This window comes from Phytophthora parasitica (genome assembly GCF_000247585.1).
Source record: "Phytophthora parasitica INRA-310 unplaced genomic scaffold supercont2.8, whole genome shotgun sequence".
In the NCBI taxonomy this organism is placed as follows: domain Eukaryota; phylum Oomycota; class Peronosporomycetes; order Peronosporales; family Peronosporaceae; genus Phytophthora; species Phytophthora nicotianae.
Window position 1 is genome coordinate 1072520 of NW_008648994.1, and position 17417 is coordinate 1089936.

The following is a 17417-nucleotide window of genomic DNA, read 5'->3' on the forward strand; positions in this document are numbered from 1 at the left end:
TTTTCACGGTTTGGCATGATTGCACGCGCAATCAATAGACCGAAGAAGCGACAAACTTCATGTGGTAGGATAGCCTTCTCCGTTTCTAGCTCGTGTTGAATATCACGTCTGGTTTTCATCGGTAGGGATGGGTTAGCTCTTCTCTTTTTCTTGTAGCGCTTTTGAGCCTCTTCAACACGCTGGGGAACCATCTCGTTGCGGTATTCATTGGAGCAGACAGCAATGTGCTGCCAAAGTGGCACAGGCATGAAGTGAAAGAATAGCGCTATCGGAGAATCACCACAACGGAGCGCATCAGGACTCGCACCTGAATAGCCCTGACGCAATCCAGGATAGCAGGACTTGTTGTCGACTGGCTCGTACGGTGACTGCATGTAGTTGTAAGTAGATGGTTGCTCAATGTCTTCCCACCCATTTGTAGACATCTCACGCAAGACCGTGTCCTGGAGGTTTCCCGCCAGCACGGCTTCTTCACTGCCAATGTTCTCCAAAAATTGCTCGGCAAATTGAATCTCATTGGCTATCTCTAACTCCGTCGCTTCAGGTGCGTATGTATCTTCATCAACATCCAGAACGTCCGGGATAATTTCTCCATCTTCTCCAGTATCAAGATCATCAAGAGCAGCTTCATCACCGGAATCCATCGCACCATACTGTGCCGCGTTTTCATCAGGTGCCGTGTAATTCAAGTCGTCGTCTTTATCCAGCATGACGTCCGCATCAGGTCCTAGATAAAACCACATAATGCAGACCTTGTTAGTATGACATTCAGCATAACATGCATCACAGTATGCAGCATAGTATGCAACACAGTATGCAGCATAGCATGCAACACGGTATGCAGTATAACGAACCTTCTTGGGCATCATCATCTTCATCAGAATCTCCGGTCCAGTCGATGCTCTCGTCTCCATCAGCAGCTAGATCATCTCCTGTGTCGTCGCACGCACTACTGGCGGTGTGCGGAGATGTAGCAATGAGTAGTCGTCGTGACGACGGCGGTCGTGATCCCGGACATTTCTGCTGCTGATGACGCTCTCGACTTGAAGTCGTGCGTGGGGAATCAGGCACAGGCGTGCTTGAAGCAGTCTCTGCCGCACCGATCCGTTTGGGACTCGGAAGGCGCTGGGGAGTGGTAGGGACACCGTGTCTCTCTTCATCCGCGTCGCTCGTAGCAGGAGGTTGGGTAGCAGCATCCGCATCGCGCTCTCGTTCATTAACCCCGCCAGTCTCTGGTGCCGTCGACGTAACTTTCACAGCTTTCAAATATAACGTTAATTCACATACTCGCACGGCTTGATCATGCATTTCAAATACCTTGTATATAGAAGTCGAGCACAGCATCAGGCCCTAGAAAGAAGTCAACGCCTTCCGTTCCGTTCGGGTCCGCGCCTGGGCGGATGTAGCGATACCGATTATCAAGGCTGCGCGATGGGGCCTTTTTAGACGTCCATCCATTTGCCTTCAACTCTTTCCACACCGACCTGAAGGACAAGTCGCGGGCACGAAGGACTGGCTTGCCGAGTGGAGCCGGCATGTTAGACTTGAGAAGCGCTGGAAGCTCGACTTGGGCAGAAGCGGGAAATTTCTGAAATGAAACGGATGGTGTTGCGAGCGTCCCCTGTTCAATTGCATGTTGACTGTTCAAAAGAATATTTTGAAAAAAATAAACGTCGATTTATGTTCATACTATCTACAAATCATGTGCATCAAATCTATGCAAGATATTTGCCCATGTTTTTTGTATCTTATTTTTTGTATGCCCCCGGTTATGGCAGCATTCTTTCACATACAAAATCCAAGTCTAAATAGCTCTTATGCTGCATTATGCAGCCTTATAGACAGGCCTATGCTGCATTATGCAGCACGCCGGTCTGGAGGGGTTAATAACCACATTTTTAGATGTGGCCCAACAGTTTTGTCTTTCTATTTCCGCCTGAATTAACTCTACCCGACAGAAGAGCATAATATGACATGTAAGTAATTGTTCGTAAAGGCAAAGTCAGACTGAATTTCACGGTTTATTCGCAATCAAAGGAATGTCGAAGTGGCATGCTGCACTTCGAGCAGGTTGTGAATGACAACCTCAGGTGTGGTACCGATGCAACGTGCAAGTTCCTTCTGTGCTACATAATCCAGTTGCAGGAACCGGAAGAGCACGAAGGCATCCAAGAAGCTCTTCTTCCACTTCTTTTTGCTCCACGCGTCAGGTCTGCCGCATCGCCGCTGTGCGTTGGTCTTGAGCATGCGGAACTCACGTGGGTTCAGCGCACAGTTCTGAGGCAGCGTATTCACCATAACGTTCTGCAGCGTAAAGAGACGACGGAACACTCGCTCACCCACAGGAACCAGAGCGCCGACGCCTCCCTCCGACGTCCCCATGACGTTCACGTAGTAAGAAAGCGGAGCTGCATTGCGTCCGTTTGTAGCAGACACAACCGATCCAGGAGCATCCACCCGCTTACGGAACATACTCGAGACCTGCACACCCAAATGGAAATCACTAACTCGGAGGAGACGCTGCCCACCACGCGACTCAATATCTTGAGGAGCAAACTGCATCACGTGTAAGTTCTCGTCCATATCCACCGCTAGCAACGCCAGTTTCTTCTCGAACACACTGAACTCTGTAGCAGAGACAGCGAGAGGTTCGTAGTCCTTGGCTAGCAGCACCAATTGTCGCTGCATCTCTCTCCACCGCAAGAAATGCACACTCTTGTAGACATCTCCATACATGACAAAGTCCTTGACCACATTCAGCGTCACAATGTACATCTGTGCATCGTAGAAAGCGCAACCGATCAACTGCTCCGACTTGAACTCGTACACGATGAGCTTCGAGCCCACGGCTGCCAACACGTACGGTCCAAGCTGCGAGACCATCGAAATGGCTCCTTGTCTGTGCTCCTTGATGAATACTAGTCGCAATTTTGGGAGTTTTCCACTGGTAGCACCACCCTCTTCGTTGACATATTGAGCGTAATCGAGTTCGTACAGTAAAAGCCGACCACGACCACTTTCGTCTTCCCCGTGAGGTCCGACCCAACCCGTGCCAATGACCAAGTAAGGACGCTTCTTTTTGTTCCATTCCGGTGAAGTAGAGGCCACTTCCTCCTTCATAAGAGACGAGTCGTACAGATACATGAGCTTCACACTGAGTACGACTTCGTAGCGCTCAAAGTGGACACGGAACACTCCACGACGTGTCCATTCGCCGAACTCGTTTGTCTGCACCAAGCGTAACTCGTACACGTCTTCTTCCGTGTGCGCCATCTGGTCGATCTCGTAGTCTGGGAACATTTCAGCGGTCGGTGCCATGACGTTGCTCCCAACAGGATTTCCATTCGCGTCCAAGTTTTCCGGCTCATGTTCCTCCTCTGCATCATCCACTTCCGTGGCTCGTTCAGCATCAGCCGGCTTCATTTTGGTACTGCAAACGACAGCATACGTGGGTGCCTCAAGCGCTTCAGCCACACCTCCAGGGCCATGGCTGCCTAGGTACAACATGTGGTGTAAAGTTGCGCCAAATTCAGCTTTTTGAAGCACAAATCCACCGCTCGATGGCAGAATTGTCGATGTTTTACTGGAAGGAAGTTCACACACTCGTAACGCACCGCGAGAGTGGAAGTAGATGAAGCCATTCGGACAGTTCCAGTGGTGGAACGGCGTAAAACTGAGAACTGGTACACTCACTTTAGGCGCTGCATTCTTGGACGTTCCATTCGTCTTTGGCGGAGCGGAGCCAGGGACGCACATCGGGACGAAAGACGGTTGTCCACGGTCTCCAAGAATCCACATCGGGTGGGCTCCTCGGAAGAACGCGCCGCTCATGTTGTTGACGTTGTGGAAGCATGTCAGCATGGGATAGCGGAAGCCAGCGCGGAGTTTCGCCAGCACTGCGCTGGTGTTGACTTCCGGGTTATTGCCAGCTTCGTTGTGTGCGTTTGTGCGCGCCTTCGGGGGCAAAAATGGTCGAGTGATGAGATCTGTCCCCACCCGAACGAAATGATAGACTGGTGCGACTTCTCCGTTGGTTCGAGGCTTTAAACTCTCAAATTTGGGGGTAGCAGAGTACATGAGTAGGTCGCCATTGGCTAGAAACACTAGCATCACCATACGAGAGAGATATTGAGCATTGTGCTGACCTTCACTCGGACCCATACGGTGAATAACGATGTCTGCAACAGGCGAGTTAATCGTGTGTGACTTCTTGATACGACCGTCGTTTGCTGAAGATGACGACGCATTGAGACCAAGAACGGGGGCGGAGAACTTGACTGTCTTGGTCTTGCTGACCTGGTAGTGCTCCAGTGTATTCACCAACGACTGCGGTGCAAATGTGAGGTAAGGGAACACACCTCGCTTCTTGAAGTCAGGCAAGGAAAACACATGCAGAGAGCCATCGCCGAAGCACATGCCACACATCATCTTTGCGTCCTTCTGCTTCAGCAGAGGAATCGATACAGATCCGTCGGCATTCCTCGGTGTAGCTTGGCTCGGCTTCTTGACAGCGCTCGTTGAGGCCACCTTTGGACTCGGTTTGCTGCTGTACAACGCGTCCATATCATCGTCATCGTTTGTACTTTTTGCTCGCTGTGTAGCAGACTCGTGACGCTCTTCACGCTCGTCCTGCGCCCACGCATTCTCACGGAACATGCCAGCCCAATCGTAAAAGAGGCACGCAGAACTACTGCCGTGCTTGGACGTATCCGCACTTCCATTCGTATCAGTGATGCCGTCAGCGTAGTCGATTTCCGGGTCAATCACCGACAACTCCATGTCTTCTTCATCTCCCATAAGCAGACGAACCGAGCCATCAGTTAATAGCAGAAGAATATACGGATCAGCCACGTCCACCGATACGATTCCGACGCTGGAAGTGTCCACGTTCATGCCTCCACACTCGACGTCACCTTCCAGTGTGATCTCCTGCGTGCACACTAACTTAACTCTCGGTCCGTCATCTTCGTCCTCCTCCTCGTCCTCACCTTCTGTCTTTTCTGGCTTCTCTTGTCCATTAGATGTCTCCTCTTCAGGCACTTCCATCATCACACGTGCACCTTGCTTAAATATCTGAACAATCCGCTGCTTGTTGAACAAATTCGCTGCTGCAAGAGTAGGCCCGGACGTGTAGAAGCCACTGTCGTCTTCTAAAGGCTCCATACCTTCGCCAGTCCGCAGCACCATCGTTCGATGAGCAACACTTAGGATCAAGTAAGCGTTATAGCTCCGTCCATCCAAACTCTTGGTCGCAGATGGTAGAGAAGACGACACCGTCCACATTGCCCGACAGCCACTCAGCTCTGCCTCGGTACCGACGATAGGACGTAACCCATTGTGTAGCACGGAGATGGAACCGCTGCGCTCATATCCACCGCTGATCACCAGCTCCTCGCGCTTTTCATTCGAGTCTGCGTTGTTCTCGACGCCCAACTCGATCGAAGTGATCTGCCCGATACTTGGCAGCACGTCAATCTGCCGGAGTTCGTAGTCGTACGGGCCAGTGTCTTCCTCTGAAGTCCCATTCTCCTCTTTCTTCACGCTCGAGCCGTCAGCAGCGTTGTAAGTCTCAATGGAGCTCGTCGCTGCTGGTTCTTCCTTTGTAGGTGCAGCACCGTACAAGAACAAGTCGTCTTCGTCCTCTTCTTCCTCTTCAGCAGGCTCCGACTTGATCTCAGGAGCTTCTTGTTTAACAACTTCTTCCTTAATCGGCATTTCCTCGTCTTTATCTTCTTCCACTGCAGTTGCCAGCTTCTTCTTGTCCATAGCGAACAACACAGAGTCGCCTGACCGTGAGCCTACAAACAACGTCTTGTTCTCGTCGTTGATACACAAACAACTCGCCTGAATACTAGACCGCAGCATGCGCAGCGACAGCGACGCATTTCGACCTGAAGACACGCTTCCAAACCCGTACAGACCACGACTAGACGTGTCTTCATAGGGCAGCGACAGCACGTACACTTCTCCACCTGGCGTCGTCAGCAACAGCTCCTTCTCTTGCAGATATTCGTACTGGCAATCGTACAGCACAATATTGAGCTGTGCAGTCTCGTGATCGGGAGTCTCGTACACTGCGTCGCTGAGAGGAAACACTGACTGGTTGACCGTCTTGCTCGCGAACACATTTGTCGCCAAACCATGGAACTGAGTCTGGTTAAAGTATAGAAAAGCGTTAGCCGACAAGACCACCACACCACCCAGTGGTGCACGACACGGGATCAAACGGAAACAGTCCGACGGGAGGTTCTTCACCGTCCAGATCTTCGGGTGCAGCCTCGTGTTCATGTTGATGGAGATGACAGTCAAGCAGTAAGTGTCGAATCCCACAGCCATCCGTCCACACGTCGAGTTTTTCTCGTTCTCCTCGTGCAGTACCATCAGTGTAGGCTCTAAATATCCATCCAGGAAGGCCAGATCGATCACTTTCCCTGTAATTTCCACTTCTCGCAGTCGCAACAGGAACTCTCGACCGGTTATATCGTTCGGCATGAGGCCGCTCATGTGGTTTCTCTTCCTTTTCGTTCCGACTTTCACACTCTTGTCCAGTAGCGCACTGAGCGTATTGTTCATGTCACTAGTCACTCCTCTGTTCTTGCTCTCCTTCACTAATTCCTCAAGTTTCTTCTCTTCTTCGTCATCTTCTTCATCCTCCGAGTCGGCGGTGGTTGTTCCCTGCTCTCCGTCCTCAAACTCATCGTCGTCTTCTTCAAAGAACGATAACTCCATAGATTCGCTTCTGAAAGGCACAATAACCAGCTGATCCGAGTACACGAGCATGGCGCCACAGCGAGTCTGAGGGTCTACACAGGCTGCGGCTTGCGTAGCGAGTCCCAGCAGCTGCTCTCGTCCATTCTTCTCTCCTTTTAACGTTGCTCCAGGCCCGATAGCGTCCTCTTCGAAGGAGAACATGGCCAGTGTCGCTAGAGTCCGTAGACGTCGATCGTAGCCCACAATGACCCATTTAAACAGCGGGAACGTGAGTAGAAGCACTTCCTCGCCTCCTAAAAAGCGGTGCTTCTTTCTGAGTAAGCTGCGATCGAATTTGAGCACCTGGATGCTCTCAGCCACGCCTGCTAAGGGGAAGGAGGCCAATTGGTGGAGCACGTGTCCTTTTGAAGCTTCTACGCCACTCTCGGGGCTCGGAGAAGGCTCCACACGGTAGATACGAAGCCATTGTGGACCTACAAGCACTAGATCTGCCTGTTGGTCGCTCGAGAGACGCGCATTTACCGCATGATGCACGGCTGTGGCAGCCACCAGATCGCGGTGGAACAAAAAGTGCTGTCCCATGAGTTGGGCACAAAGTTAGAGTGTGACTCTGGTATGGGCGGGTATGGACGACGCGCGGCTACGATGTGAGTGTTGGGCGGGGCCGTGGGGGCCGCTTGGATGGATGCGTAGCTTCCTGGATGCCCCTGCTGGCGTTTGTACCAGTATTGCACAGAAATACTGTTAGATAGTGCAAATTTGTGAGAGCGTTTCAAATATCAAGTAAAAGGCATTCACATTATATTTAACATTTATGTATTAAAATAGTTATTTTAGACAAATGAAATGTTGGTCGTTTATTTGAGATCCACGTTTTTTTGTAAGAATAACGTTATTTATGTATTTGAAAATACTTAGCACCACAACTAAAATCTAACTGTCCAAAAAAACAAAAACAGATAAAGGTTGCTTGTATATTCCGATCAAGCTTAGTGTGGATTTTTTTTTTCAATTTCCCTGCAGTTTAGCAACAATTTCGATGTATGTTTATGTTCAGAATTATTACTTATTAATTTTAAAATCCTAACGTATTATTTTTACAGAAATATGTTCATTTCTAAAATATTTAATTAGATAAGTCTTGCGACGAAGACAGCAACATCTCTGGTTGCTATCTCCATTCAACGCAAAATCTATTTTTAAAAAAATAATAACCGGACGCTTTCATCGCATCATACACATTAATTAGGCTATTCAGGAAAGCGCAAGTTTTGCAAATATGGTATTGGGTTATGTCCGCAACCACCGCGTCGTAGGTGTTAGCTTTACTAATAGTAATGTAAAGCTAGATTGCAAACTTCCTCTAGGTGGGTCTTCAAAGCGCAGAATATATACGCTTCTCATGCTTTCCTTATTCACTAGTTGTTTGTGCTAACTTGCTACTAAAAAAGTTGTAAAGCAATATATCCTATAAGCCCCTTACGTGTACACGCGATTTTCTCGACGTAGTCCAGCATCATCTTTGCAAGACGGTGGTTTCTCATAATAACGCTCCTTCCAATTGTATTCTTGACAATGGATAGAAGTTGTCGATATTCATCTTCACTGCTGCGTCTACCCCCCCCCCCCCCCCCCCCCCCCCCCCCAAGCGCCGCATCGAAGGCTCAAACTGACCTGTGACAGAGAGTATGACTTATTAAGAAGTGTTTTATCGTAATACAACTGATTTTCGCAATTGCGTAGGTTTTGAATTTGCTCGTGTTCTGCAATTCGCTCCGCGACTCTATCATTCATTACACCGTACTTAATTAAGTATGTCTACTGGTGCTGTTTCTTATCTTCCTATACCCACGTATTTGAAGAAGTAGAGGCTCAAAGCCATAAGGAGCATGCCTACAAGACAACCATTGGAAACTAGATGGATGCGGCCATTTGCGTAAGTGTAAGCTGTAGGGAAGATTTCCTTCATGGTGATGGTAGACATCATGCCGGCGACAATGCCGTACAGCGTGCCTTCGGCGAAGTCGTTGTTCTCTTTGCCGGTAATGGCGAGGGCTATGAAGCCCCCGACATGCTCAGCGACGGCAGCTACAACACACCACATGATGCCCTTCCGCTTACTTCCCGTGGCGAAGTACACTGGTGCTGCCACAGCGACGCCCTCTGCGATATTGTGGAGCCCCACTCCAATCGCCATGGAGATACCGATGGCCGGGTCTTCAATTCCGGCAGTGAACGTGGCGATACCCGACGGGATGTTATGCAATGCGATGGCGATTCCACTCAGGATGCCCATTCGCTGTAGCTTCTGCTTAGCAGCTTCGTCCATTCTGACCAAGTCTTGCTCTGGGGCCGGCTCCAGGTTTATACTGTTTTGAACGCTGCCGTGTACGGATGCTCCCATTTCATTCATGTCGTTTATCTCCTTGGGCGTGTCGGGTTCAATCTGGGGTGTAAGCTTCTGTACGATGAAATCTACGCCGAAGACGATCATGATTCCTGCTCCTAGACAGATCGTTGCCGCTGTCCAGGCCTGGCCGCCGAGTGTATCATAGCTTTCGGGTTTAAACGCCAGGGTGAATTCGAGTACGGAGTAGCCGAAGCTCACCACAAGGGATAGGAAGATCGTGAGTCCACCTGAGATGCTGAGTGTGGTAGCCAGAGCCATTGGGCTGGCAAGGCGAAGCGTGCGGGGACTGCAGATGATTAATCCTCCTACCACTGTGGCAAATGCAGCGGCAGCGTTGAGCGTGAATGCCGTGCCGACTTGACCGTTTTGTATATCTTGCTGGCTCATGCTTGTGGTTGCTGCAAGCTTCTGGAACAGCTATGTAGATCCTGTTCCACTCACCGAGACAATTCGTGAATGGGCCGAACACACCAGCTCAACGTGGACGACAGAACTATATTGCCACTTCGACATCTCGTGCACCAAGAAATTAAAAACCGGTGACAATTGTGGACCCGACAGTGGCATCTTGGCTCTAGTGGCGATTGGACCGGCGCAAGCGTTACGACTAAAAAAGATATGACACACGCGAGTGATGATTTTAATGGCACTGACCATCTCCACGTGTGTTGCGGTTGGCTATCTGGCCATAGCTGGATTCGAAGTTGTCGTCCATTTCAAACCTATGCGTTAGCGAGCTATTACCTTTTTCATACAGACTCGCTACAGGTTGTAGCGAGTGGAGGGGAACGACTCTGATACAACGCGGTCTTGGTTTTGCAAAATCAGTTGTCTATGGCATATATTATAAATAACACTAACGAACACGTATGCTCATATTTTCTCATTGCCGACTACCCCCATTGAATCACGCGCTGTCGCCACATTATTTCCAGCTTGCCGTCAATTCTGGGCAAGAATTCCTTGCATCCACTTTTCCTTTAGTCTGCCACACGATTGGACAGCTTCAAACATAACTTTGTGCCAATCCTAATAATGAAGCCATCTACTCTTTTTCAGCCAATCATAACCTCCAGTGGATTTCCACCAACCGCACCATGCATCATCATTCTGTTTCAATATGACCGAGGTCGAGACGCCGCTCCTCTGGTGTGTGGACGAGCTGAACGTGGCCACGCGACGCGGTCGCGTGGTGCGCAAGGTGCGCGAGCGCTACCTTCGCGACGATCTGAGCTGCTCGCTACCTAATTGCTCGCTTTGCAGCGCCGACGATGACGCATCAGCAGCGACACACGTTCTGGGCACAACCAAGACGCTGTTGGCCGATAATCCACGTGACGGAGTGTATCTATTACCGTCCATGAAGACAGTTCTACTGCAGATGGACGCTCTAGAGTTTAGCACTAAGAAGAAGAAGAAGACGAAGGAGGACACTGCAGGACAAGAAGTCTTTGCGGACGTTCTGGTGCTTGAGACGGTGTGGGAGTTCGTCAAGCGTCAAGATCTGGGCGTCTACAATCGTCTACGCGCGCTGCTCATGAACGCTGACAGACGCTTCGTGGTCTTCGCTAATGAACACCACAGATCCTGCTTTGTCCAGAAGAAACAGATGCTGCCCAGAGGCTACAAGGAGGACACTTCGGGGGACACTCCATTAGAGACCGAGGAGGAGCGCAATGAACGCGCCGTAGCCATCGCCTGGAAGTGGTACGCCGACCACTTGGCAGAGCTGCAGCGGAAGGATGTCACGGTCCAATTTTTAGCCAATGACGCGGAAGATCTGAAGCAGGCTGAGAAGTTTGGTGTCATTGGAGGAAAAACCATTGCAGATTTTCTAAAGCCTGTGGCAGATAAATTCCCAGAATTGCAGGATTTATTGTCTGCCTCGGCTGCAGAGGAGAAGGAGTTGACGGCTGAAGGTGTGAGTAGCACCAAAGGAAGAGGTAAAAAGAAGCTCTATCCGGTGCATTTATCCGCTGCTGAGCTACTGGCGGGGATTAAGAACAAGCGGTTCTTTAAGGGAACGATTCGATGCAATAGAGACCATTGGCTCGAGTGTCATGTGTTGATTCACGGTGCTAATGGAGTCAAGATTCCAGTGTTGCTACAAGGACGAGAGCATATTAACCGTGCGATTGATGGAGATCTGGTAGCCATTCAACTGCTACCGAAGGACCAATGGAAGAAGCCGTCGGACTCGTTTGCTGCCAATGGAACGGCAGCTGCGGAGGCTGCTGAAGAGGCTGATGAGAACGAAGAAGTGCAGCCGGAACCAGTGGGAGTGGCGGAACCTACAGTGTCGTTGGAACAAGTGGCTTTGGTGCAGAGTGACGCGTCGCAGAACGCCAAGCCTGCTGGACGTGTCGTGGGCATCATCCAGCGCAATTGGCGCAAGTTCTGCGGCTCTTTGGAGCCTCCTCGTGACGGTGCGCTGAATGCGTCTGGAAGCTGCTTGGTGGTTCCTGTGGATCGGAAAGTGCCAAAGATTAAGATCCAGACGCGTCAACAGGAAGCTCTGATGGACAAGCGAGTGCTGGTGGCGATTGACTCTTGGCCTGCAGACAGCAAGTTCCCTCTGGGTCACTACGTACGCACACTGGGTGTGATTGGCGACAAGGAGACGGAAACCAACGTGCTCCTCATTGAGCACGACATTCCGTGCGACCAGTTTAGTGACGAAGTGATGCGTTGCTTGCCTCCTGAAGACTGGAAGATTACACCTGAGAACTCAACAGGACGCAGGGACCTGCGTGACCTGCCTGTGTGCAGTATTGACCCGCCCAACTGTAAGGATATCGACGACGCTCTGCATGCCCAGTTACTGCCCAACGGGAACCTACAGGTGGGTGTTCACATTGCCGATGTGACGCACTTTGTGGCTCCTGGTAGTGCTCTAGACGAAGAGGCTGCGGATCGTGGCACATCCACTTACCTTGTGGACCGCCGTCTCGATATGCTGCCAGGTCTGCTGACTACCAAGCTCTGTTCGCTGACGGATACGGAAGATCACTTCGCTTTCAGTGTGTTGTGGGAGTTAAAACTTGTGGGCGATAACGACGTTCAGGTGATTGACGTGCAGTTCTGCAAGAGTTTGATCCGATCGGTGGCGTCGCTGAGCTATCAACAAGCTCAAGAGTTCTTGGACGATCCAGATGCTGGCGGAGTGTACGGTCAAGATACGAAGCCAAAGAAGAAGAAGAAGGGCGAGAGTGACGAGGAGTTTGAACGACGACAATTGCTGGGAAGTGGCATCAAGACTCTGAATACTATTGCACGCAGACTGCGAGCTAAGCGTATTGAGGCTGGAGCGTTGACTTTGGCTTCTCCTGAAGTGCGGTTTGTGCTGGATACGGAGACTCAGAACCCGCTGGATGTGCAGATGTACACGCTGAGAGACACCAACGCTCTGGTGGAAGAATTCATGCTGCTGGCTAACATCACAGTGGCCAAGAAGATTGTGCGGCACTTCCCGACGTTCTCGATGCTGCGTCGTCACCCGGCGCCTTCCAAGCGCCAATTTGACTTGCTGTGTAGTCAGGCGAAGGCTGTGGGTGTCGAACTGCACGTTGACACATCGAAACAACTGCAAGACTCTCTGGATGCTGCCGATAAGGAAGCTGCGGGTGGCAAGAGGAAACACGGCAGCAAGGCGAACCCGTACTTCAACAAGTTGCTGCGTATCATGACCACGCGCTGTATGATGCCAGCGAGTTACTTCAGCTCGGGCGAGGTGGCTCCTCCTGAGTTCCACCACTACGGTCTGGCTGCTCCGATCTACACGCACTTCACGTCGCCTATCCGTCGTTACGCCGACGTTGTGGTGCATCGCCTGCTGGCTGCAGCTATCGGTGTGGCTCCACTGCCCAGTTACCTCGAGAACAAGTCGCATCTGCACGAGATCAGCGACCAACTCAATCGTCGTCACCACGCTGCGCAACTGGCTGGTCGAGCGTCGGTGACTCTGCACACGGTGCTGTACTTCCAGCAGTATCCTACGCGCACAGATGCCGTCATCACGAAGGTCAAGAACAATGGCGTGGGTGTTCTGCTGCCTCGTTTCGGTATTGAAGGCATGATCTTCCTTTGTGATAAGGACGAGCAGGACGACGAAGATGTTGTCAAGTTCGATGGAACTAGTCACACGCTCTTACTGGTACAGAAGAACCTCAAGCTGCAGGTGTTCAACCGTGTCCGTGTCAAGGTTTACGTGGCGCTCACGTTCGGCAACCGCCAGGAACTCAAGATGGACTTGCTGGACGAAGACGATGATGAGGACGACAACCAGGACGACGAGAAGCAGAAAGTAGCCGAAGCGAACCTCCGTGCTGCTCGTAAAAAACGCAAGGTGGCCACCTAAGTGTAGAAAGCTTGAATTGCACGTACGTCCTGCTTTTTTTATTCTAGGATGTTGGTACTCCGGTGAAAGTACTCGTTTCTTCGGTGCATCCTGAAAAGAAAGTTGTGCTTGATCTCGATCGCATTCTCCAATGCGCATCGTTGCACGAAAGATTTGTATCAAACACCTTGTGCACGTTACTCCATGTTGATCACAACTGTTTGAGGGATGGAGCGCTTTCAGTTACTTCCGCCATAGATTAAATGAGAGTAATGTATGTCAGCGAGACAGGCGGGTGATATGAAGCACCATGGCTTAGGACACAGCAGGAGCATAGGGACTATGCCAAGTGATGTCTACAGAACTACAATGACGCCATGAGATTGTCGTTTTGCTTACTTATTATCAACGCGTTGAACATCTTGGCGAAGGTAATTTCTTGGTTCCCTTTGGTAAGCGATTAGAAATCCCCACCAGGTTCGCGACAGTTGTCGATGTTTCTTCTCAGCTGATCCAAAACTTGACCTGATATTCTGCCTGATATCCACAAAAATAGAAATGAGTTAGCGCTTCAAACAGTCGGATTTCGAGCCCCCCCCCTCCCCATTCATTCTTGTGCAAGTTTTGAAAGTCCCTTCACATAAGTTTTTCTCTTGGTTTTCTCGGAAGCAATTACTAGCAGTAGCAGAATGTTAATATTGGTCCTACTGACGAAGTAAGTCAATGTATGGAATAATGCTCAGTTGCTGCCCCCATACCGTATCCAGCGCAGTACCACTGCAGCGGTCGACTTAACGAGAGTGAGAACATCCCGACAGACTTTTTTTAAAGTTAAAATCCGCGACGGCAGAATTTCGACTGGTAGCCCAATTGTCAACTTGTTTGAGCCACCTAAATGCCAGACACCCACATCATCACACACAGTGGTAGTCAGTGATTACAAACTCATCTCTTGTGTCGGTCATCCTCTCGATCCGTAACGCTCTTGCTGGTCCCATTGCACCACTTGAGCGCGACTGGCTTCGAGTCCAGCACAGCAGTATTACCACCTCCTTTAATTTGTTGGAAATATGGATAAAAGTCGACCTCGAAGAGACGATAGACTTCGATCGTCTGGGTTGAGCTTGTCCGTTCAGCCCATTCAAGAATTAACTCGGTGGAACACAGATCTCGTTGGGACAAGAGCTTGTAATAAACACAAACATGAGTCAGCACGGACTACAAAGCGGTCAAATCGGCACGGCTTTCCTGCTCAACGCTGGTGCTGCACTTGCGACAGTTGTGGGTGGATTGATTATTTGTAGTCACCATACGCTTCGCCTTGCCACCCCAATGGCTTTGGCTACCACGCTCAGTATCTCTGGCGGGGTTACAGTCTTTCTGTCACTCGTATTGAGCTTCGGCTATTCCGTGCTCGAGTTTACTGACGCTTTTGAGCCCGACCGCGACGATTACGACGCGCTCAGCGGGCAGTCCTGGACGGCGGCAACGATCTGTCTAGGGGGCGGGATCATGGTCGTCTACGGCGTGGACTTCATCGTACAGAAGCTCACGCCGGATATTGGTCCCGATACGCCGAAGGAGATAAACAACTGCAACGAAATGAGAAGATCCGAACATGGCAGCCTTCAGGACAGTGTTATGCTGGAATCACCCAAAGATCAAGGTTTTATCAGGATGGACGAGGCTGCTAAGCAGAAGTTACAGCGAATGGGTATCCTGAGTGGAATCGCCATCGCACTGCACAACATCCCGTCGGGTATCGCCACGTTCACTGCCGGAATTGAAGACCCGGCTATCGGTTTATCCATGGCCATCGGTGTCGGACTCCACAACATAGCAGAAGGTGTCGCGGTGGCCGCGCCAGTGTACTTCGCTACTGGTAGCAAGTGTAAAGGAATCATGTGGTGTGTTGTAGCTGCCATCGCCGAGCATGTCGGGGCCTTCATCGCCCTCGCCATTACCGGCAAAGATGACAATGACTTTGCACAGGCTACGCTATATGGCGTTGTCGCCGGCATGATGGCTACTATCACGATGAAGGATGTCTTCCCTACTGCTTACACATACGCTAATGGTCGCATCCACCTCGTTTCCAACGGCGGTCTAGTGGGTATGGTCCTGATGGCATTGAGTCTCTACGTCTTCAAGTACGTAGGAGTTGGAAAATAAACACGAACAAAACGTAGCAGCAATATGGCAAATGACTTTTGTGTAGTATCTGCTACGTGGAATGGCTATCAATGTTGTATTCTATTTTTCAATGGAGTTTTGTTTCAAGGTATCCAAAAACACTAACGTTAAAAGTACACCGTATAGACTTCGTTTTGTCATGACCGAAACTGCGATTTCAAGAAAGTCGCCTTCGCGTGAGAGCAGTTCACCCGCCAAGGATCTATCTGTCCGACCGACGGGCATGCAGTCGCCCTTTGAAAATCGCCCTCCAACCAAGTTGGTGCGGTCTCGAGAAGCCCACAGGGCCTCGAGGTGAAGAGGGTGGTTGCTCGAAGATATTCTGGAGAAAAACAACTTGACCAACGCATTGCCTTTCCCCAAGGCAAGTTAAATTGAGTGCAACACTGACCACTATACAACAGACACTGTACTAGTGCCGACTAATATGGAGCCCCCTTCCTCGTGGTGCTGTAGACGCCGTTGATTAGTGTTCGGAGTCTAAGGAAGTGGAGGTTACGCAGATGGGTTACACTGTGGAGTCAAGGTTGCTCCGAGCCTCGAGAAATACCTGCTGCTGGGCAACGCCCGAAGGAGGCTCAATGGACTGAATGTGAGGGACGACGTGGACGGACTTCTGGCTAAAACTAGCGGCTGACAAGCACAGGAAAGAGAGTATCCAAGAGCAGGAATAAATCACGAAACTGACACAATAATTGCAACGCATTATCCGCACGTTTAATCCACGGTCGAGGTGATGTCGAACACGAGTGGTGCCTACACTGGTGTTACTTGGTGTAGGTTGCAACGGAAATGGCATCGTTAACCCACGTAAACAAGTCCAGTGGAACCTTGTGGAGTACAGGTTTCAGTTGGGGGTGTTCTTCAAGGAAAGTGAGATATTCAGGGGCTCCTGGAATCAGGACGTTGTCTGCAATGAGCAACGAGCCTGGCTGGAGAGTACCGCTTGCGATGATCTTTTCGGCGTCAGGCACGTACAAACTCTTGTCGTGGTCAATGAAGTAGATCTGGAGAAGAGGCAACAAGGGAAAGTGGTATTAGACGGACTCTAGTAATAGATAGCAGTGTACGTCAAAGTACTCACATCGACGGTCTTGCCCTTCAAATGGTGAAGTTGGTCGGAGAATGCGCCTTGGATGACCGTCACTTGGTCATCCAACCCGGCAAACGAGACCATCTAGTCACACAATCGTAAGTCGATCAAGATACATACAACACCCTTCCCAACAACGTACCTCACGTGCACGGGCCGCAAACTCCGGTGAATACTCGAACGAGTAGTAGTGGGAGTCGATGCCGGCCGCTTTGGCGGCTTCGCGTTGGGCACTGGCAAAGCGCACGGTACTGTATCCCGTGTAAGCTCCGATTTCTGCCATAGCTCGTGGTTTCTTCTGTCGAATCTCGGCGTCCACAATAGCTCCTTTGCCTGCTCCGACGTTCATCATCGTATTGCTGGCAGCGAAGGCGTCGATGGCAGCAACCACAGATGCAGGGTTGTTTCGAGTCGCATTCTGCTTGACGAATTCCAAACACGCGACCGAGCTACAATCCACGGACGTATTAGGATAGCCAGTGGTGTTGGGGAAGATAGGAATTATTACGTACTTGCGCTGCATCTTCCCACTTAATAGTGGGGCCACGGCTTTGGTGATGGTGGAGGTGACAGATTCAAAGAGCGAGAAGCTACTCATGGCGATTCGTGGGGTTGAGGACGGGGTGTCGATTATTAAGTGAGATATTTTTGCTATCCCGAGAGCGGACACCATG

General features: G+C 50.5%; 6 protein-coding genes across 9 annotated transcripts; 2 read left to right on the forward strand and 4 right to left on the reverse strand.

Annotated features, from left to right (window-relative positions):
* Positions 1–204: 204 nt before the first annotated feature.
* Positions 205–1537, reverse strand: PPTG_05898 (hypothetical protein; the record flags this gene model as incomplete). The annotated part of the gene is made up of 4 exons (XM_008899633.1): positions 205–227; positions 308–727; positions 855–1250; positions 1318–1537. The coding sequence occupies 4 exons, from the start codon at positions 1535–1537 to the stop codon at positions 205–207; spliced, it is 1059 nt and encodes a 352-aa protein (XP_008897881.1).
* Positions 1538–1984: 447 nt separating this feature from the next.
* On the reverse strand, positions 1985–7455 carry PPTG_05899 (hypothetical protein). The gene has a single exon (XM_008899634.1). It carries the CDS (start codon positions 7291–7293, stop codon positions 2032–2034), a length of 5262 nt encoding a protein of 1753 aa, XP_008897882.1. The 5' UTR covers positions 7294–7455; the 3' UTR covers positions 1985–2031.
* Positions 7456–8545: 1090 nt separating this feature from the next.
* On the reverse strand, positions 8546–9563 carry PPTG_05900 (hypothetical protein; the record flags this gene model as incomplete). The annotated part of the gene is made up of 1 exon (XM_008899635.1): positions 8546–9563. Exon 1 carries the CDS (start codon positions 9506–9508, stop codon positions 8546–8548), a length of 963 nt encoding a protein of 320 aa, XP_008897883.1. The 5' UTR covers positions 9509–9563.
* A 674-nt stretch (positions 9564–10237) lies between these two features.
* PPTG_05901 (hypothetical protein) lies at positions 10238–13739 on the forward strand. Its single transcript, XM_008899636.1, has one exon. It carries the CDS (start codon positions 10242–10244, stop codon positions 13476–13478), a length of 3237 nt encoding a protein of 1078 aa, XP_008897884.1. The 5' UTR covers positions 10238–10241; the 3' UTR covers positions 13479–13739.
* An 872-nt stretch (positions 13740–14611) lies between these two features.
* Positions 14612–15698, forward strand: PPTG_05902 (hypothetical protein). Its single transcript, XM_008899637.1, has one exon. The coding sequence runs from the start codon at positions 14661–14663 to the stop codon at positions 15627–15629; it is 969 nt and encodes a 322-aa protein (XP_008897885.1). The 5' UTR covers positions 14612–14660; the 3' UTR covers positions 15630–15698.
* A 620-nt stretch (positions 15699–16318) lies between these two features.
* Positions 16319–17417, reverse strand: PPTG_05903 (hypothetical protein; the record flags this gene model as incomplete). 4 transcript variants are annotated; one of them, XM_008899639.1, is made up of 4 exons in its annotated part: positions 16319–16657; positions 16735–16827; positions 16886–17192; positions 17256–17417. In XM_008899639.1, coding segments are annotated over 4 exons (802 nt in total), but the record flags the coding sequence as incomplete, so codon positions are not given. The 4 variants fall into 4 exon arrangements, with proteins under 4 accessions (XP_008897887.1, XP_008897888.1, XP_008897886.1 ...); XM_008899640.1 differs by having other exon boundaries at positions 16319–16827; XM_008899638.1 differs by having other exon boundaries at positions 16886–17417.